Source organism: Neodiprion lecontei, chromosome 1 (genome assembly GCF_021901455.1).
Source record: "Neodiprion lecontei isolate iyNeoLeco1 chromosome 1, iyNeoLeco1.1, whole genome shotgun sequence".
Lineage (NCBI taxonomy): Eukaryota > Metazoa > Arthropoda > Insecta > Hymenoptera > Diprionidae > Neodiprion > Neodiprion lecontei.
The window spans coordinates 38,212,273-38,234,530 of record NC_060260.1 but is presented as its reverse complement, the minus strand read 5'-3'; the positions used below and the strand labels follow the sequence as shown (position 1 = coordinate 38,234,530).

Here is a 22,258-nt window from a genome sequence, read left to right as displayed (position 1 = left end):
ATAGCGAAGTGGTTGGAAACAGCAACAAATATTCGCCGCGCCCCCGCGCAAAAAGGTCAATGCGAACAATTAGGAACTATCGATCCCTGAGGGATTCCCATCCTGCCGATTCAAAAGTTCGGGTCTCACCTGGTCTAGTCTCAGCTTCCGAGGAATGCGAGGTCGGATTTCTCCCAGGGGCGCTTTTCGTCATTCTAATTGATACCGCGATGTCTGCGTCGCTCGCGAACGAGAAGTGAAAGGGAAAAGGATCAAGGGTCAATCGGAGCCCAGCAATCCTTTCGTAACGATGTTCGATTGTCACCATCTCAACGAGCCTCGATCCGTCATCCGCAACGTTTAGCACCCGCTGAGCAGTCGCCGGCGAATATCGCGACTCTGGGGAATCGGTAGTCGTGGATTGAGTCTTCTCCTCGGTTCAACCGCGCCCACGTGTCTCCTTCTCACTCTCCCTACCTCTCTCTCTCTTTCTGTCACTTCGGAAGGTGCACAGCGAGGACTTGTGGTGCGTATGATGTATTGAAGCGAGTCGAAGCTGAATGGGTAGGTAAAGAGTGTCGTCTAGGCTCACGTCTTTGCCTCGGAGGTGTAGGTATTTCTCTTGCTGGATTTGTCCTGCCCACACACATGCCGGTGACTTTCGTCAACCATTTTCGGCGCCGTCCTATTATCGTCCTTCAATGGACAACCGCATTCAAATCCGGCGAACGCACAACGTTTCGTTATAATTTATTGTAATTTCGTTTCTCCGCGGAAATCATAATGACAAACGGGACCCAGGCACTGCTTGCACCTAGTCCGTTACACAGGTGTAGTACCTATTATAGGTCCACCCAGAGAATTAGTGTTGGTAATGCGTACCCGGATCTTTGCACAATCGGAACGCGAGTAAAACTCGACGTTTTAGTCAACAAAGGAGAATTGAAGCATTAACTTTCCTCCGCGGGAGTAACGAGTTGAATTTCAATACGCACCTGAAGCACACGTCGCAAAGTAGTTACCATTTTTTTATCACTGCTGCATCCGTGACCAAGCATCACCTCGAAGATAACCACCCCGCGAACGGAATGACTCGGCATTGAGTAAATATTCTATTACCTCGACCAAATTCTAATCATTGATCGTTAATCAGTTAGTGTTTAATCTTCTCCGTTGCACGCGTCCGGGTTTTACGGATGCTTAATCCGGACACGTGTAACGTGAAATTGGCCGTATAAATCAGATATTCCGGATGACGGAGCGCCGTCCAAGGATAGATCGTATAATAGATCGCGCACTCCTGCAGCGATCAATGCATCTTCGAGTCAAGAGCCGAGGCAGCCAGAAAGAACCGGACTAAGGCGCTGCGATGCCGTCGCAGTCGGTGATAATCCGAGGATTAATCGTGCCCTGCAGAACAGAAAGTGACGGCCAAAGTACCCGGAAGTGAACATCCGTCACAGTTTGATCACATCTTCAGAGTTGAGGAGACAGGGATGATAACGTTTCTGCAAAGTACATTATTACACTCAGGTTTATAGTAAAGTACTTCTAAACTGCTACAGCAAGTTTTGATATCTAGACTCGACGATGAATCACAAGTCGTAGAATCATCTGCGTGAATAGAAATCGTTAATGTCGTGGAAAAATTTGATTCCAATGAAGTCGTAAATTGAACGTCGCGCGCTTGATATCTTTATTCTTCTCGTAACCGTGGTTTTGTTCTCCCTTTTTCTGTTCTACGATTCCCGTTTTTTTGACATCGACATCCGCTCCCCATGGCCGTGCGGTAATGCATATCTTAATGATTTTCTGCGGTAAGAGAGGAACGGCGCCCTGAACCGCTTTGTTCCATTACCGCCGTTAACACCGAGCATCGGACACCCTGAATTCAACCCACGCCGACGCAATCAGTCCCTCGTAAACAACAATCACGACACGTGTCATCCCCCCGGACTTCCATCCACTCCCCGTGTGTAATTTTCTCTCTGCAGCGTACTGCCTACCACCTTTTAGCCGCCACAGGTCATCGCTCGAATCCCTTAATAATACTCGTTTAGCGATGGGTGAACAGATGCTTGTAATCAATTATTAATCAGGCAAAAGATTAAGTCAATTCACCAGGAATAATGTCGTAGTTACGTGAATTTGTTTATTGTCCTGACACAGTTTGCAGGAGACGCCGGAGAAAATTGATAATTCCTTTATCAATTATGACTTGCAATTTTGTCAATCTTTTAACAAAACCGAGAGAAACTACACGATCTACCTCATATCGTTCGAATTGCTGTTGTGTTTTTGTACAAAGCAAAATGTAGTTCAATTATATTTGCCGCGAGAAGATATGTTTTAAATGAGCTTGAAATTCATGATTAGTAAGTTTAAAGAATAGTTTCATCGAGTTGTAAACATTTCGCGTACCTAACTGTACACCAAGTGAACGAGTTTCACCTTAGAATTGGCGTTATTATGTCAGTTAATTAATCATTTTTATATAAGATGATGATGGTGGTAAGCACTGTGCAGCATGCAGAGAGTAATAGTCGGATGATACAATATAAATCGTATACCTGTATAATACCGATCGACCGAAGAGAAAGCAATATTCTGAGGGGCAGAGTTAATTAACTTGGTATTCGCTCTGTAAATGTAATTAATTATAATTAACAATCTCAGCGAAATTGAAGACGAGCGTTGGTTGGCCGGTCGGTTACGCTCGAGGCGAGTCTGGGGTTCGAGTCTTGATTCACCGAGGTCTGAACGATCTCATCGGCACCGCGAAGATCTGCGTCCGCATCACGCACGCCATTCTTGCCCCATCCCCGGACCCAATCCGCACTAGGATAAAGAGTTGTTGAATTTCCCGATCATCGTGTTTCACGGTTCACGCCCGGAAATTATTCCCGATTTCATTTTCCGCACCGATTAGCGGGAGGAGCGTCCGTCGACATCGCGGGCGATTATCCGAGGAGGGAAAAATAGCGAAGCACCGGCAAAGGGAGGAGAGGAATGTAAAAATCGTGGAAACCGAGCACTGCCGGAGCGTGAAATCGAGATCAAAGGGGAACCCTGCAGCCGGTAATAAGGGAAGATAAGGAGGCGCGGTGTGCGGCTGCGATCTGCGTCTTGGCGAGGGCGGAGCGAGCTGGAAGCACACCTTCTCCGAGGTTCGCCTCGAACCAATGCAAGAAAACCGATGGTCGCATTAACCAAGGCGAGCCCGGAGAGCCCCACTCAAAAAGGTGGAGCCTGAAAGGTTGCGGCGACCTGAACCGATCGCCGACAAGATCGCGGCTCCCTTCAAGAAGCAGTTTGAGCCGAACCCCCGAAGCTGTAGGTGCGCGTTCAGTATTCATCGCTTCGAAGAGTAGAACCCCTGTCACTGCGGCAGATTTTCACCTGCCGCCCGCAATCGGTGCTCCGCAATACTTCAAGGACATCTTCGAGGGCCTCGGCGCGTGAAATAAAACAGTAGTTGTCCACTTTCTTATTGGTGGGAATTGTTTGTGAGATCGGTAAACGATATTCGCAGATTTCTTCAAAAGGGACGGTTTCCAACGAGAAGTCGGAGTTCGTATTCCACCAGAGACTAGCCGCTCTTGTTACCGGTGCACTCGAACCGATTGTGTGTCAAAGTTCGGTACAGTTAATGATAAACAAGTGCAATCGGCGCTGCAAATTAAAAAACTATCCTGTCGCCCGGAGAATAGCTGATATACGGATAAAGTCGCAGTGTGTGAAACTGATCAACGGAAGAAAACGCTTCCATAGATGGCTGTCAGCACTCTGAACATGGCACCTTATTTCACTGGATACCCATTCCAAGGTGCGTTGATCAGCCCCGTAATTACTATTCTCGATTTTAGCCTGCAATAGCCAATTCATGGACCTCCTCAAATCACTCAAAAAGCCTGCACGGTCTTCGTCCCTTCCATCAGGTTCCCAACGTCCCTTAACCCCCCCAGGCGGAGTGTTCGCCGTCTTTAAAATTTCGCGAACGCATCTAGGCCTAATTTTATTCCAACTTCCAATGGCTGTGCGGTTTGAAAAATCGGTGCATCATACCCTACGAATTACATGAAGAAGGTAAATTGTCAGCGATATTGCACTGCTCACTTATTACCGATGGACTCCAATACCCTGGATTTCTAAACTACGCCATCTAATATCGGCGTGCAGAATGCGGATATTACGCAACAAAGGCCTAAAGGCAGTTCGGGGGCAGAAAATTTGGGCCTCAAATGATCTAGGTGACGAATTAATTGTTCGTTCGCCCGGTGCATTCGAAATCAACACTGGGCATTACGCCGTACAGCGTCGTAAACGAAACTGCCAGTCATAAAACAATAACGTCGACCCATAAAATGGGTCCAGCAGACCCAGGCTTCAGTTCGCTCTGGTTACTATATACGGGACTTGGGAAGCGGGAACCCTCGGACGTTAAACCGTTCGCTGAAATTTGTTACGGACCCCGTATATTCTACGGGCGGCTTTCTCGCTTTCTTCCTGACAGCAGCCCCAAATACTTCTCGGCGAAAAATTCCTTGGGTTGAAAGCAGCCCCAAAGAGAAGCAATCGCCTCCGGCCTTGAAAGTCATTCTCTTGTATCCGGTGGTTAATTGACCTCCTATTTTCGCGTAGACTACTTCGTTGGTGTCCCGGAATATCTTAAATTTCTATTCAGAGATTTCGGCGGAAGTAGAAGTATCGAATTTTCCGACGAATAATTTTCCCCTCGTTTTTCATTATTCTACGCTGCTCTCAGTCAACGAATATAATCCCTGCAATCATTTAATCCGTTCATAATCCTTCTCAAGGGAACTCGAGTCATTGGGATACAGATTGGGCCTGTTGGTATATGTATACGAGTGAAGGAAGAATGTAGAAAGATTCACAGTTGAATCGAGGATGTGGACAATTATACAAGTATGTCATGCGAATGGAAATAAACGAGAGAGACTCCGACGCATGTAAAAGAGGCTCGTCCTCGGTGTCCCGCAAAGAGTACATTCTGCATCTGTAATAAAGGAAAGTAATTGTTCTGGCAAAGAAGACTTCGCGAGGAGTTGAATTAGCATCCGCAGCTCTTGGTTGAAGAAAATCCAGGAAGATAAAGAGAGGGCAAAAGGAACACGGCGAGAGAACCGCGGGGTAAAGAGTCGAGACAAGCATCGGAGAAAGGAGCAAATCGCCTCCTTTAAAAGGTCCAAAAGGTAAAAACGTGCAGGACAGACCGGCTCTCCGCGTCAGGGAAGAAGAAGACGCTCGAAGGAGGCGCACGCTGCGCTTCGTCGGTCGGTGGGCGTTGAAGAAGGCTCAGGCGGTGAACGTGGGCACCTAATGTCTGATATCGGATGAGCCTCGGGCGACGGCGCGATGATTGAAGCCCTCGCAAGCCGGGATCAAGCCGACTATGCGGCGCACTTGAAGGGGACCGAAAGGGTGGATCGCCGCGTCTTCTTTCGACGATGCCCACTTTTTTGCAATATCGGAAAAAACACCTTGTGGGTACAGCAGGAGTCGGCCTCGTCGATCGCGGTTCGAGTCCAGGCGTCAGAGACCGATTCCGCTATTCAAAAATACCGCGTATCGTCTGCAACGATTTTATACCCACGTGATTCTTGACGAAGAATGAACTCCGATTCGGTGATGCCAAAAACCATCGCCGTTTCGCCGATCCGCGTCCGTCGCTTCGGAATGGGACCAATGCCCCGACGGAAAACGGGCACCAAACTGTCCGTCACGGTTCGCGGTGGGCGGCATCCTTGGTCAGCTGATACCATCGGCGTTTAACACTACGGTCACAAAAAACCCCAGAGTCCATTGGTATCATGCATCTTCGTTTCATCACGCGGCCTCGGCCTAAGGCGGGAAATCAGTTTTTAAATACGTTCACTGCAAAACAATTGAATAAAGAATATATGCAATGATGTTTAGAATGTTTCCTAAAAAAATTACAAGAGATATAGCAATCCCTTAAGTATAGAATAAACTGATCTTGCATACGAAAATTCGCTGGACAATCAGTTTTAAGACATTTCGTCCGTCTGCATTTAGGGAATTGTTACTGTACGAGTTTCACGATTGCAAAAGAACAGCCGTCAAAGGAGGAGGCGGAGGAGGAAGAGAAGGATAAGACCGATGTAGTTTTTGGCTTCCGTCCACGTCGGTGAAAAACAACAAATGTCAAAATTAGTATAAGCGGATAGAACATTTGTCGGACAAATTATTGCACCGTCTTATGATGACAGAGCAAGCGGCTGACTACCGTAGTTTTTCTCATACACATACCTAGTGTGATATACGAGTATATCCGGTGAACGGATTCGGGCGTAATTCCCGAGGCGTGAGGCCATAAACAGAAGAGACTTCCGGTGGAGGCGCGCGCGTCATTTAGCGATCCAATTATCATAATTACACGGATCTCGCCTCCTGGACGGGGAGTGCGTGTAAAGATGACTTTGAAACGACTGGCTAACCAGCGCCAAGTTTTTAGACGGTGAATTTTTGTTCTTCGGCTGTTGAACGCGGCGTCGCGTATTCACCTTATAAGTCGCCCTGATCCGAGGGCTTCCGTTTATCGCGTAATCAGCCCCTCGGAGAGTCTCGCTTTGGGCCAATCATTATAACCTTCCTACCTGGCCGTCCGCCTTCGGCCAGCCTGACCACCTGAAAATCATCCCGAGGAGGAAATTTAAATCCATTCAAAAACTCAGCTACGTGTCGAGCTGCTGTATCGGCCTCACAATCGGGCCAATCAGCCGAATTAACATGATCGTTCAACATTCAATCAACCGTTATCAATAATTCATGCTCGAAATTATTTCCCTCATAATTTCCTCCACGCCAATCTGCACCGCGGCATGCAGCTCGTGCGGTATTCGTGCGATTATGATGCCGGTTTCTTCTTTATGCCCTTTTTCGCAGCCGTGTTCCACTTCTTACTCGGGGCCTGCACGGTTTGGGTCCTCTGCACGGTACGAGCATCAACCCTTCCGTCCGTTATTACCGATACCCAATTGAATTCGCGGACTAAATCAATGCCGAGATCAAGGACTTATACGACCGTTTCCGACATTTCGGACACCCCGCTGCACGGCAGGAACTTGATCAGCAGGCACATATATACTCTATGCCACATACCGGCGGTGCCCGGCGTTGTTTATTACGACTTGAAGTCAGCGTTGTGTGGACGGGGCCTTAGCCGGACGGAGTTAGTCCCCTTTGCGCCGGGGTCCACGTGCGTGGCGGCGCCTTTTGATCTCGTCTGTAATCCCGTCGGGCCCTCCGGCCCAGTGACGTCACACCCGAGGTGTCCCGCCAGGTAGAGAACGCTGCAGGAACGCGGGAAGGAATACAAGGACCCTGAAGTCTCGCGCAGGGAATTCCACGTGTCGAGAAAATCGTTTTGTTCCCAAGTTCAAATGAAAGGCTAATCATCATTTTTTCCCGCCCAAAATTATCCCTCCCCCGTAGTTTCGAACTTACGCATTTTTTTTTTCCACAACTCTTTACAGGACTCGCTTTGCACGCAGGACGAGATTAACGCGCGGCGAGTGTAGGCTGCGAGTGAACAATGCCTCTTTATCACATCCAATTTATACTCCATGCATGGTCTCGTAAAGCACATTTACCTGCACAATAGGTTTGTCTCTGCACAAGTTCTGCGAAAGAAATCACATCGCACACGCTGCTTTCTCAATCCAGCAACTCACCGTCTACACTAGCAGTAGAAAACATCCAGAGTTGATCCTCGTACGTTTCATTTCCTCCCGGAATTCTTCACCGACTTAGGGATCCTTAAAGTATCCTCTTTTCGCTGTACAAAATGTGAAAAATTTCAACAATGTTGCATGGAACGGGCAACTCTGTTTCCGATATCCGATGTGCGTGCGCTGGCCGTTTGTCCTGTTCACACAGTCGGTTGCGTGTGGAGGCATTTCAGCGTACCCCACTATGAGGGTGTTGATGTTGATGGGTTTTTATCCGTTCACGGTTGGTGAGACCAATCAGATCGGATTGATCGATTATGCACGATAATCCGAGATTAATATTTAATGCTCAATAATGTCACCAGTTCTTGTTGGCTTTATATTTCACCCTAAAAATGAGCACTGAAACGTTCCTGAAGCACCCTCAACAAAATTTAATAATTTCAATAATTTTTGAAGAACTTACATAGTCGCTGACTATTTGAAGAGGTTTCTCTGTCATGTTGCTTTCCAGAAATTCATCGCATCAATGAGTTCAACAACTAATTATCGATCAAACGCGAATAAATTTACTGTAAGACTTGTTCTCTGACAGTGAGATCTTGGATTAAACCAAAACTTGACCAACATCAATGCGAATCAATGCTCAATGCTTTACAGAGACTTCTTACAGCAGCAATAGCTGATGAACCGCCATGTTACTCTATCAGGTGTAATTCCAATTTTCGCTCTTCTTGGAAGTTTCAGTCGTTAAAAACTTTTTACTGAAGGTACAGTTCTACTTCTTGTTATGAACACTGACCATATCTACATTCCCGTTCGAAGAGTCCAACTTCAGGCTTTAAGCCGAAAGGATCTGATGGATCAAGTGAGATTTGAATCAATTATCTGGAATGTTTCAATGTTGAAGACTCTACTGATTCAAAGAAAGTGAATAGGACAAAGGCTTTCTCCGTTGCAATTTCAATCTTTTTCCATCTGGGGGTACAAGTAAATCAAAGACTCTCGTTGAGAATTTCGGTTCCAATTTTTTTTCATACACGTAATAATCATATCATTGATTCTTTTCGGAGGATCCTGTGTACTGACCATCAAATTCAAGTCGCGTAAGAGAATGCAGCGAGAGAGAGAGATTTCGAGATATGAATGGAAACGAAGTCTCAGGTAATACGAAGAAAGAGTCAGCTGTAAGAGAACGGCGACTGTGAAAAAGAGTCGGAGAGTTAACTGCTTGTTGCAAAACCACGGGGACCGTAACTCTGGCATGGCATCCGTCGGGAGGGCGTCGCGTCGCGTCGCTTCGCATCACATCGTGAGGTTTCGAGTATGTTGGGAGGATGTGCAGCACGCGATGGACTGCGGCGGCATACCGTATCTCATTCGCTTCTTTGCCGTGTGGTTAGCCATATAATATTTGTTTGACTTCATAGTTATAATTAGGATAATTAAGAGGCACTAATTACCGGTAATTACGAGCGTTTGAGCGGCACCTTGCGTGTCCCGGTTTTGTCCACAGAGCGGCCGATCTCCGGGACGTACACAGACCGCATACGCCAGCGCACGTTACCCTGTCATTTCTATTTTTCATTACCTCCCTACGAGATGTCCCCGCGTTCTGAGCACCGCCTGCAGACCACCGTTTTTGCTCCGGACCGAGTCGAGCCTTTGCAAAGTGCCTCATCTCCGCGGCTCGCGTAATGAACGACCTTTTAGCCCCTCGCTCAGCCGAACCGATCCTTCCCCGAGGCTCCTCAGAAAAACAAAACCATCCCGCGTGACGAAGATCCCGCGGTTCTCTTCCTCGCGGAACGTGAAAGCTCATGGATTCACTCACCTGCTCATCGTTTCCTCTATTTATCTATTTTGCAGGACAGGGTCGAGTCAATCAGCTCGGTGGAGTCTTCATCAACGGTCGCCCACTGCCCAATCACATCCGTCTCAAGATCGTCGAATTGGCTGCCGCCGGCGTAAGGCCCTGCGTTATATCGAGACAGCTCCGCGTCTCTCACGGATGCGTTTCGAAAATTCTCAACCGGTACCAGGAGACGGGGTCCATAAGGCCCGGCGTAATCGGGGGCAGTAAACCGCGCGTTGCCACCCCGGAGGTCGAGGCAAGGATCGAGGACCTCAAACGTCAGAACCCCGGGATCTTCAGCTGGGAAATTCGGGACAAACTGATCAAGGTCTGTTGATGTCCGCAGAGTTGAAACCATTATGTATAGAATAAGAAAATTCTGGTATAACCAGAGACTCGTCTTCGTTATAATTGCGACTGTAATTCATCCTGATCTCGCTATCCAGGACAAGGTATTAACTTGTCCAACGTGGTTCTGCCAGCAGGACGGAGTTTGCGACAAGGCTTCAGCGCCTTCCGTATCCAGCATATCCCGGCTACTTCGAGGACCCACGAATCAGACCCGACCAGGCGATGATCCTCGGCGAAATCACTCGATAGATGGAATCCTCGGTAAGTTTATGAACGTTTATCACGTATCGCTAGTGTTCGGGAACGTTTCGATGGGTGAAAACTCACGATCCGATGCCGCACGGCCATTTCCATGTCAACGAAGCCGCGGGTCGGTACCATAAACATCCTCTGCGCGTAGTCGTAGGTTCCTGAACCCGGTAATTACGCGACGGGGCGTAAAATCAACCAGGAATCGAGGATTTCTGGGTTCGGTTACTCATCGATCATTACACAGGCATAACCCGAGCGACGATCCCGTGTATGCGCAGCGCAGAACGCGGTGTGCGAGCCTCTTTCCTTGGCGTCTTAATTTCTGACGTCTTCGCGGTCTCAATTGAATCGGCGGTGAGAAGAAGGGGTACGGAATATATACCGCCAGTGTAAGTGCAACATTCAATTAGGTGAACGTTTAAAACGAAGCGATAGATCATTCGGACCGCTCGCTGGGTGGCTTGGACGCGTAAGTGGGACCGGGAAGAAGCGAGCGGGCCCGGCAGTTGGGTCATAAAGGAACGCGAGCGAGCCGTTCGCTCGGCTCTTCTCGCGGAGTGTTTCTCAAGATTAGCACGAAGGTTCTTATTCAAAAACCCGCGAGGAGTAACTACTCATCCCCCGACACATGCCTTTTGTTGGACATTTTGCACCTTGGTCTGCTTTTAACATACATACCACATAATCGTTCATTTTTAACTCTCTTTTTATACTTTTCTAATTTTTCCTCACGGTCCGCACTTCTCTTTGTTTCTCGTTCATCGCCTCTATCTTCGTCCTTATTTCTCTTACTCTCCCTCCCTATCTATTATTTTTCTTCTCTCCTTTCTTGCCATGCGAAAGAGTTGCAGAAATAAGCCTTGCGGTCGGCAATTCTGAAAGGGAACTCTTTCTTTTACCTTTATTGCCGCGGAAAGAGCTCAGCTTCGGCTGCTGCAGTCAAGAAATATTATACGGACGGACTCCCTGGCGCGCTACGAGATGTGTCGAGTTTATTATCTTGTCGAGAAAGATTTAGCTTTTTATTAGACACGCGGCGTCGCTCGCCGAGTCGGTACAAATTCAGGGGGTAAATTACAAGCCACTTCTCTTCGATTCTTTCGTTTCCTCATCGCGCTTTGTGACTTTTATATCCCCTCGGTATCGGAATTCACCTAATCCAATTGCGGTGGCATCTGGTAGCAGAGAACGCAGATTTCGTTAGGTTATACTCTTTCCTCTTATTCGTATTCAAGTATAAACGTAGTTTTCCATCAACATTTTCACTCCACGTCAATTCAATTGAAAAAAATAAACGCCTTACAGCGTGCGCGAAGTTTTCTATGACCCGATACATTCACATATATATATTCCTTAAAACGCTCAGGTGATTTCTCTGCCAGGCACCATATTGCGCTTAAATTTTGCCCCTTTTTCGAATACCGACAGTTTTGGTAGAGCATTTTGCAGTTTCGTGGTTAAAATTAACTCCAACGGTACCGTACCAAGTTGGCTTTGCAACTTTCTCGAAGCCTAGCGAGGCAATTGTGGCAGTTTCATGCGGTTCTAGCGAGTTATGGGTTGGGTGTAGGCATAACCACAGAGCACTCGCGTGGAGCGCCGCGGCACGGAGCGTCCGCCACTGCATTGGACGGGGGCCTTAAGGCCCCGGGACGAGCGCGCCTCGCCGCAATATACACACAGGCACCTCGCCGCGTGGCGTGTGGTCCCACGAGCACGCGGAGCCTCTAATCTTGAAACCGCCAGCCACAAACCGCCATTGCCAGTCGGTCTTGAACAGACAGCTCCGCGGGACCGAAGTGATCCAGCAATTGGTAGACAATTGAAATCGCAATTACGATATTGATTTAGACGTTTTCAGTCTGCCGCGACGGGTCTTACTGAGTCAACTTTCAGAGATCTGCACGCTGCGTTGCTATGTGGATGAAAAATTTCCACAATTTTTTCTAACGTTTCGAAAGATTCAGTCTCTCCCCACTTCGCGGCATTCGCAGTTTGATATTCAAAATTCAAAAGCCGAAATATGACAACGTAGTCTGTTCGCATGGCAGAATGTCTTGATAACTCACTCCAGTGTAGTTACATAATTTAATTAAAGTCGTGACGTTAATGCCTTTTGCATGTTTTTTTGCCGCTTCGAATATTTACTGCATTGCCTGTATCGAGGCGAGCAGCACGCTTCAATATTTAAGACCAGTCATCACGAAAATTGCAAACACATCGAAGGTCCGTCGTATATTTTTTCTACTCGCAGTAACGGAGAACCGACCACTTTTTGCGGTAGTTAATTCACGCTGCTGAGTGCTTTTAGTAATGATTTATAGATTGTTATAACACTCTGTAAGATTGCTTGGATTAAAAAAGAGCTCAATTATTAGTTCGGCACCCACCGTAACATCCAACAACCCAAAGGAAAACAAACAAAAAAAAAAAACAATGTCAGAAAAGTTTGCAGACTAGGCTGTCGCTATTTCGAGACTGGAGAAAGAGAGAGATAGGCGTAAAGAAGTTATTTCCGATGATATTTTTAAGTGCCTCGCCCTCGACAAGCGGGGACCGGGCCCGGGCCACCCTTCCAAAGTCGAGGTTGGGTTAGGCGAGCTCACCTGTAATCAGGGGGGAACTTAATACCAGGTCCGTGGAGTCAGCCGTGTGAACTGTGGGCGGTGCCGCTTCTTGCTTCCTATCTTCAGGATCTGACGTCCCGCGCGTGCTCGGCATCCTCTGCCGTCTACTCGCATCGATGCCCACGGTTCTTGCGGGCGCGCTTTTTGTCTCATCCGGGGGATCCCGGGGCAATCAGCGACTGTCCAATTCCCCGACGGTTGATCTCGATCGACCAGCGCTCTTTTCGGATGAAATTTAACAAAAAAAAAAAAATAGCGGAAGACGTTCAAGACCCAAGTTTAACATCGGACCGTTTTCGTGTCGTTACAGGTGGCAGCAGTGGCGACGATTCGGACACCGAAAGCGAGCCGGGAATCGCGCTGAAGCGGAAACAGCGACGGAGTCGAACCACCTTCACGGGGGAGCAGCTCGAGCAATTGGAAGCCGCCTTTCACCGGACTCAGTATCCCGATGTCTACACGAGGGAAGAACTGGCCCAAAAGTAAGGAGCGATATTTACAAGGGCAAACAACGCGCCCCCTGAGTTTTGGGCCGATCGAAACTAACCGATATCCTTCCTCCTTGTTTCCTGCCGCAGAACCAAGCTGACCGAAGCGCGCGTTCAGGTCTGGTTCAGCAACCGAAGGGCCCGTCTGCGAAAGCAGCTCAACAGCCAGCAGCTGAACGCGTTCAACAGCATGGGCCTGCAGTCCTTCCAAACCCAGCACTACGCTACCGGCGCAGAAGGCTACCAGAGTTATGGACAAGCCTCGGCCGCAGCCGCGGCCGCGAGTACCGGAGGCTACACGCAGCATTACAACTACGGCGAAAACTATTACGCCGCAGCGCAACAACAGTGGCCTCGAACCAGCGCCGAGAACTACGGGTGAGTGTTGAGAAATCGCATCATGAACTGCACTGTTATCGCTCGCTAAAGATTCTTCCTTCGCGCTTTCTTCTCCGCGGGCATGTTCTTATCGATCCGATATCGGGCCTAGAGAGTTAGCCACCGGTTTTTGGAATACGACGGACGATCGGCGCGGCATGCGGTTGAAATCCATGCCCAGGTGTTTCGAACAATTAATTCGGCCATTGTGAGGATAATAACAGGTTGGTCCGGGGCCTTCCTGGGTGCCGTGAGTTCTCGCCGTTGGGAAATACGGGCGTCGGTCGGTGCCCAGCAGCAAGATCCGCGGTTGATCGGGGCCTCAACTGCATCGGGCCTCGGATATCTCGGTAAAGTTGAGTTAGGTCTGCCGCTGCTTCTGCTTCTGCTTTTGCTGCTGCTTCTGCTGCCGCGGCGAAGTCCAACTCGGTGTGGTCCGCAATTACGTATAGCTGGCCCCGGTAATGAAACGCTACCGGCTAATAATCCACTCCCACCGTTCGTCCGACCGACGTTGTGACGCCGTGAATGTACCTACACACAAGCATTGCGAACGGGCGCAGCGCACGCACGTGCAGTGCGCAACTCGGTGATCGACGCCTGCGCAGTAATCGAGGTGACACGGCCAGGAATTCCGGGGCCTGCGATGCGGGCATTGTTCGGTATAAAATCCGCGCGCAAATTTTCCATCGTTACCGACCGAGTCGCGGTTGGAGGCCTGTGCTGATCGCCGCTTTCATCCAATTGGGGTTCGCTTTATTCAAACTAACGTAGTTCGGACTTTATTCGCATTCGATTTTTTTTTTTCTTTTTCTTTATCAATGGATTAATCGTAAACATTTTTTTTTTTGACAATAATATTAATATTTGCTTTCGGTGACATGATTTTCTGAGCGATTTACTTTAAATACGGAGGCAGTTTATATGCACACGACGGGATCCCACCTTTCCTTGTTTCTTTTTTCAACTGTCATATTCTTTTGTTATCAAAATAAAAAAAGTCGTAAATCCTCGGTCGAAAAATTGAATGTCGAATTCAAACAATCATTTGAACCTTGGGGAGGCGGGGAAGGATGAAGCATTCGAGAATACTGTCTGTAAATTTCAAGTGAATCGGTTGAGTCGTTTCAAAGATATCGTGGACACCGCAAGACGTCATATATAACATATCAAAATGGTTGACGTTATTGTCAATAACAATGTTTCTTATCAAATGATTCCAAACACTTGAAAAAGTATTCAAACGGAGCTCGATCGGCATACTTTTGAATAAAGCGAACCCCAATGTACTTGAATAATTCTCTGTCGAGTTATAAATAGCCGAAATTCACCCATTTCTTCAACCGTCTGTACTACAGTATCCACGTACCTCTTAACGCGATCTGCCGGACATTACGACTCGTTTAAACGTTTTGGTGTTTCGAAACGGTCAAAGGACCCCGCGGGGCCCTAACACCGGGGTTGGGCGACACGCCTTAACCGATTTCTGCGCCCGGGTTCGGGGGTATTGGATATCGCTGCTGCCACGGAGGTGAAACACGCGGTTTTGATTGCGTGCCGAGCCGAAACCTGCACAGGCGTATGCGAGTCGAGGCCATTGAACGCGGGCCTTTTTCCCATGCACAACGACCGGGCCCGCGAATTAACCTTGAACAATTTTCAGCACGCTAATTCGTCCGCGTTGCGTCGGCGGTCTCCGATATTTGTAACCTCTAAACGATTTTCCTCTGCTCTCTGTCCTCTCAGGCTATTCAACACCTCGCACTACGGCGGAGGGAACCTGAACCTCGGCACCCTCAGCGGTGGCGTAAGTCCCACCGCCTCCAACATGAGCGCATGCATGGTCCAGGGTGCCGCCGCTGGCGTTCCGCCCTCCGGAATGGCCCATCACGTCACTCCTCACAGCCCGAGCGAGGCAAAAAGCGGATATCCTTATCTCGGAGGCATCGAGTCACAAGTTTGCGGCAGAGTTCATTAAACCGATTTAGTTAACGATTTTCGAATCCGGTTCTCCGGTGCTTGTACAGCAACTGCGTTGTCAGCGATGTTTGTGCGTGCTAATGTACATACACAGATATAATATTATATTTTATATCCATCAGACAACAGCGATTTATCGTTGTAAGTAGTGCTTTCTCAATTTTTTTTTTTTTTTATCCTTCATTCTCTTAGATATATTTAGATCGGGTTGCATTCTTTGCGATTCGTTAATTTCCCAGTGACGTTAGATTTTACTGATTAATAAATTATTTATAATATGTACACAATCTTATTATAGATATATGAAAGTATAGTATTTATATATGATGTTGGATCACCCGTATAATAAGAGCCGCCTAAGGCGTTCATCTTGCCTTCAAATTGGGTAACACTGCGTTCGTCCTGAGCACTGTCTAAGCTCGTGCTGTAATTGTAAATATATATGATATAAAACTTGGAATTAAATTGGATATAAAAATTGTATTTATAAGCTGTAGAAGGTATCATTGTTCAAATGTGATATATTAAAGAAAGTAAAAACAAGTTGTTCTCTATTTAATTGGCCAGTTGTAAATAGATTATAAATAATTACACCTATTATATGTTCACGTATATGTAATATTATCTTCTCTGACACTATATAATGTACTACATCTTATACGTGTATATATATATAGAGCATTACATCCGATAATCTAGATCGTTCAATGTTATTATGTACAATATGCAATAAATGATGTTTCATATAAATTCCCCGCATATTTCGAACGTGTAAATCTCATTCTTTCCGCATAGGAAACTGCCGTGATTGCAATCTACGATCGATCGGAAAATATTAATTTGAACAGCGAAGCGGCTAGAGGGGTGGCCTGTGGAGTGGAAGGCTCAGGTTCATATCCCAGTTCAATCAAAAAAATCGTTGATCATGTCTCGTGCATTTTCCATCTGAAATTCGTACTTCTTCGCAGGAAAATCGCTTTCCAGGTCGAAAAATAGCCGGAAATAAGCGTCGTGGAATGATTTATCCGCAAAATAAATACCCCGGTGGTCCGAAAATTCGGCCAGTCGGCCCTCGAAGGCCCCGATGCAGGTGCAACAGGCGGCAAAACCCACCGGGCTCGAGTGACAGCGACCACGAGTGTGGGCCCGACGGGGCCTGAATGTGGGCACTTTGACCGGGGCGTGGCGTTCCAGGCGTTGGACAATGGCCCTCGTGCCCCGGAGGGCTACTATTACCGGGTTGTTCGCGGTGCCGTAGCGCCTACCGCGTTACCTCGGTCCCCGAGCGGGGCCCAGAAACGGGGCCCAACTGACAACGCGGCAATCAGGCCGCCGTATATCTGCCGCCACTGTCACCACGCATTTGTGTCCCATTGTGTCCCCGTGGAAGAGCCGGACGCCAAGAGCAACCAGTCTACACCTTCGCTTGCGGCGGGTTTCATCTAGCGGTGCTGAGCACAAAAAGAGGATGAAAACCGCGGGGGAATCGCCGCGCCGCCTAGCTCTGCGGGCCCAATCTCGATCCCTGCGGACGGTTAATTGCGCCGATCACTGCCGCACCGCATGTCTCTCGCATTACGATCCTAGGGTGGAATACAAGGGCACCGGAGACATGATTCTACGCTTCGTTCAAACGCGCACTTTGATCATTTCACGTTGTGATTCGCGACGCTTGGGGACCGGAATTAGCTCAGTGATCACGGACTCGCGGGGTTAAGTGCAGACTCTGATGAACGAAGCCTGAAGCACTTTTACACGCTCTCGATGAACGGGAAGTGAAGGAGACTTTTCACGACGATGAAAATCACGCCGCGAAACACTTGACCAAATCGGTCCCACGAATCACCGACTTCCCACGATCGATCACGGCTCGAATTTGAAACTAAGACGAATCGGAGATTTTTTATTTGCTTGACCTACCGCAAAGCCGTGCATCGGACCAGGAATTGTTTCGAGCGAAGCTGGCGTGCGGATAGCCGATCGACGCGCATTGCTGCATTCGGAACTGACAGATTGGGCCCGTTCAGGGCAGTTTGGGCCAGATTGGGATGCGGAGAGTGCGGAGGGTCTTCACAAAGGGGCCGCTAAAATAGGACTCGGAGGGGCCTCAGGGGCGGGTCTCGCTCAATGGCGAATCATGGGACAGAGGAAGACGATTCGAGCGATCGTGCATGTGGGGGGTCCGGTCTTCGGGTCCTTTGAATCCTTCGAACCATGCGTACACGAGTCGAACGGTCCGAAGGTGGATTGAGTCTTACGACAGTTCAAAGCGGCTCCTCCAAACTGTAAAAAAAAGAACGAAATCCTGTTTTCCCATCGCGTCAAGTAGCGCGGTACAATTTCTGTACACAGATATCAAGTGAAATCGAGTATCGGAGCCTGAAAAATGATGCGCGTAGGCCGAGGAACAGCAGCTAGAGCGATTAGCTCTAAACACCGCCCGTTTACGAGCGGCACACCACTAATTTTGTATTAATTAGTACATCAAGGTATTAATTATCCCCGGATATTTCTTCCCGTAACTAAATATGTATAACCTTAATGCACAGCAGTATCGTGTGGGCAGCGAGCGATGGGCGCGATAGATAAGCAAATTGGTGACGCTGATAATTTCCCAATTTACTAATTAGTAACATTAGGTATGTAATTAAGCTGCCAGGTGGCTTCTGTCGGGTCAAAACTACTCTTAGTTACGCACCGGCACTAAACCAAACCGGCCCCCTCCGATCGGGGCCTTGGACCCGTATATTAGCCCCACCGCTTCACGCTGAATTTTTAAATTATCGTAGTACCGTATGGCCGATCGCCCTTTCCAAAATCTCGACTTTCACGTGGCGCGCTTAAAGCATACTCACATTAGATAGGTACATTAAAACTCGCGTATTGTGAAAGAGGCAGTAAACAGGGTCTGTAACGACGATGATCAAGATTATGAAATTAAAAAGAAGGTAAAAATTACCATTCGCGTTCGTCGAGAGGGAGAGGGAGGGAGGGAGGCTTGATGTGTTTTTTTTTTTTATCTTTCTTTTAATCCCGCCACAAGTAAATTTACCACACTACACGTCGTTAATCATCGGCACCAAAACATAGGGTAATTGAAAAATAAAAATAAATAATAAGAACCTCGGAAGCAACGGCGAACGTTTATTGTGCCAGTTTCGTTAGACGGATACGTACCACCTATTCACCGTTCCGCAGGCAGATGTGTGCGTTGGCAAGGCAGGCCTAACCGTGATAAGCGTGTCGACCTCCCAAACGCCGACCGCGCCCAGAAACCCATGATCCCCTGTTTTCGAAGGGCCACTGATGTACCAGCATCCACTGCTGCCTGCCGACCGGGTGGCCCTGAAATGCCCCTGGTTTCCGATCCGGCGGCGTTTCTTTGCGGAAAATTGGGATAAAGAAACAGACGAAAGAGCTCACCACCTCCCGCACAATCTTGATAAGCATTCGGACTAGAATCGTTCTACTTGCAGTAGTAAATGGTCCAGATATTTTTCTCAGGCGTGAAAATTCCTCCGCAAACCTCGTAAAGTACAGGCCAATTTCGGGGAAGATCGGGAGTAGATCGTATAACTTGAACTCTACGCTTTTTGAAATTAGTTGGTTGGCTCAAACTGGTACCAAGAACTATAAAAACGAGTTCAAACAACGGTGTAAAGGGCTTCAAAATTGTATACGGACGAGAATATTCCTGTCGTGCATTTACTGATTTTGCAAAGAGCACATTTTTGATGTTCAAGTTGACTGCAACTTTTTTGTACGGTACTATCTGATCAATCGTAGCATCAACGTTTGGTGACTTGAACTTACTAAGACGTTTAGTGAATTCAGCGATGTAGTCTGCAGGTCCAAAAACGATCAAAATTTCTCCATGAAACAGCAAGAATCCTCTCGATCATGCGATTTGAGTTTACCCAACGAAAGCTGGTCGATTCGAGTATTGGAGCAACCGGAGATAGAAGGGTGCAGCCTTCATACTCAGAAGCTGGATCATGGAGTGCAATGGCGGCCTAGACGTGTGTAATGGAACAAGCCGAAGCCGATTAGGTTGTTAGGATAAAAAGGTGAGCGACAGGCTGGTGCGAAAAAAGTGAAAGAAGAGTCGCAAAATGGCGTTTGTTTGGCTTGGGCCCCCAGCTCGTATTTCACGCCGCCTCGAGGTAACAAATGAAGAACGTACAGTGGAAAAAAATTCTCCTTCTCTCCTACTCTCTCTCTTTTTCTCTCTCCATCTCTGCTCCGCGATACCGATGCACACGATCTGCAAGCACACAGTGCCTGGACCACCAGTATTACGAGCCGTGACCGGGACCGGTTAGGACTCTTGAGTTAATTTATTGTAATTAAAATGGCAAAAGCCAGCCCACCAAAACGAGACAAAAGCACAACGAGCAAGCTTTCCCCTGCTGAACATCGTGAGCAACGTTACGCGTTCGGTTTTTCGACCATATCGCGCTTACTTCTCGACCTTGTGAAAATTTGGAATACCTGTATATTCGATTTAAATCGATCCAGAGAATGATTTTTCGTATTTTTTGATTTGCACGAAGAAAGTTTTCCACCGTGATTTAAATTTTTATATAAACATCCGGTACAAAATAAAATTCTGCTTCTGTGACACTCGGTGTGATTTACTCCCCAGTCGCATTTCGTAGCCTGCATGCAGGGCATGAAACGAAAGGGCTTACAAATCATCGCCGGTTAAATATTCGTCGCAAAATGGCCAGGCTAAGCCGACGACGACAAACAGACGAATCCAGTTCACACAGTGGAGGACGCGATGCTCCCTCTTTCCGAATCGCTTCGACCCATGAAGGGTGCAGCCAATGAGAAGTGCCGCCGAGGGGATTCCTCGGACAATAATACCCGCTTCGCAGGACAGATTAATCAAAGTTTAACTGAACCAATGAAAACCGTGCAAATCCCCGCAGAGGTTCCCATGTTCGTTTCCGACCGACACATGCAGTTCTGCATGTTCTATCAAAGGGGCATCGATGGGAAAGGCGTCGCGACGCGTGCGCCCTTCCGAAGCTCGACGCCGTTGACTGTTGCGAATTTGACGACTGATCTGAATTACGATCTCGGGTTGAATCTTGCAAGAGGGAACGAGCGTCTTTTTTTATTTAATCTCTCGAATTGGAGAAATTCGGTACTTGAGAGTTAAGCTTTGTAAGGATTCTTCGTAGTTATCATAAAATACGCTAATATAATACGTGATTGAAAAGCGGAAGTAAGAAACATTCTCCACTGTTGGCAGTTGAATAAATTGCAATAAACCAATAAATTATTACCTAGCGTTGATGAATATCGAAGATACGTCCTCAACGATTGATTAATTCCATTTTCCCATAGCACTTACGATCGAGAATTGATGTGCTCCCGAGTGCGCAATATAACTGGAAGTAAAATGATAGGGAATCAAATGAATTAAGAAAAAACTGAACACAGTGGTATTTCACAGATTCGAAACAGCTGCTAATCATCGTCACGGTGAATCCCCATTGTCATCGGTCCCGACGGAAATGGTTTCTAGTAGAAAACAACTAGTCAAACATTTACCCACCGTGCAGACATGCGTGTTCGGGTTCTCCAACGCATGCGGAGAGGAGAACCTGAGCCCAATGGCGGGGAGCTAGGGGTTGGTGCCTGGATTCCATGGGGCACATGGCCCGCACCCCACCCCGTGATTCGTACGGCTGAGCGGGGCATAATAACGTGCGATGCACGAGGTGTGCGTGAGCAGCGGTGCAGCGGGTTTGCAAGGAACCGAAAACGCGGCGTGATGCGCGACCAATCGGCGAAAACGCGCGCGGGTACCCGCCGGGCCAGCTGTCGGGCCCAAAACCTGGAAGCGGTGAGTCGAGGCGGCCTCAAGCAGGGGCCCGGTTCATTCATCACGGCCCTGGTTATACGCCGAGAGTTGGACCACCCTGGACTCACCCCGCGTCATAAATGTCCGTTAAAATTTGATTGTACCGAGAGGGTAGCGTGGATCCCCCGCGCCACGCCAAACAAGAGCACGGTCATCATTGAGTCAAGGCCACCGTCGCGAGGGTGCAGTTTTGCCAAATCTGAAACTCGCCAAGCCTTGTTGATACCGCACGGTGATGTTCACGCTTGTTGAACTGCTTTGGAAACTATGGCCTTCGTCTGGCTTGTGTTGAATGCAGATATTTCAGCCGTGAAGAAGCAGAAGGAACACTTTGAAGACTCGGATTTAGGTTACGAATTGAAGATTTGAAAGCGGCTAATCTGCAACTGGTACAAAGCAAAGTCACTAACCCATAGGTACTAATTTTTCGCAACTCGAACGTAAAAATAGGGGATTTTGGCCGCTTGCTGAAAATGAACAAAGTACGCTATTCCTCGGTGAATGAGCGCTAGTTGGGAAATGGTGAACCATTCTCCACTAGTGGGCAAAAACTGTTTTGACTGAAACTGACTTTGATTTGTACCAGTTGTGGATTAGCCACTTTCAAATATTCAGTTCAAAAACGGTTCTTTCCCACTAGTGGCGAAATAATTCGCCATTTCCCAACTAGTACTCATTCGTTGAGAAATACTGTCTTTTCTTCATTTTCAGCAGACAGCCAAAATCTCCTAATTTTACATTTTGATTGGGTAAAATATGTG

General features: G+C 47.8%; 1 protein-coding gene across 3 annotated transcripts; it reads left to right on the top strand.

The window, feature by feature from the left end:
* Nucleotides 1-3,308: 3,308 nt before the first annotated feature.
* LOC107227676 (protein gooseberry-like) lies at nt 3,309-16,340 on the top strand. Of its 3 annotated transcripts, none has more exons than XM_046737719.1 (6): nt 3,309-3,805; nt 9,561-9,874; nt 9,993-10,158; nt 13,087-13,258; nt 13,355-13,642; nt 15,389-16,340. In XM_046737719.1, the coding sequence occupies exons 1-6, from the start codon at nt 3,751-3,753 to the stop codon at nt 15,618-15,620; spliced, it is 1,227 nt and encodes a 408-aa protein (XP_046593675.1). In that variant the 5' UTR covers nt 3,309-3,750; the 3' UTR covers nt 15,621-16,340. The 3 variants fall into 3 exon arrangements, with proteins under 3 accessions (XP_046593675.1, XP_046593689.1, XP_015524378.1); XM_046737733.1 differs by having other exon boundaries at nt 10,032-10,158; nt 15,389-16,339; XM_015668892.2 differs by having other exon boundaries at nt 10,029-10,158; nt 15,389-16,339.
* The last annotated feature ends 5,918 nt before the right edge of the window (nt 16,341-22,258 follow it).

Excerpts from the sequence above, each read along its gene's own strand:
- LOC107227676 (XM_046737719.1), top strand. The coding sequence starts at position 3,751 with ATGGCTGTCAGCACTCTGAACATGGCACCTTATTTCACTGGATACCCA. Across the intron at positions 3,806-9,560 it reads CACTGGATACCCATTCCAAG|GACAGGGTCGAGTCAATCAG; the intron begins GTGCGTTGATCA and ends TCTATTTTGCAG. Across the intron at positions 13,259-13,354 it reads AGGGAAGAACTGGCCCAAAA|AACCAAGCTGACCGAAGCGC; the intron begins GTAAGGAGCGAT and ends TTCCTGCCGCAG.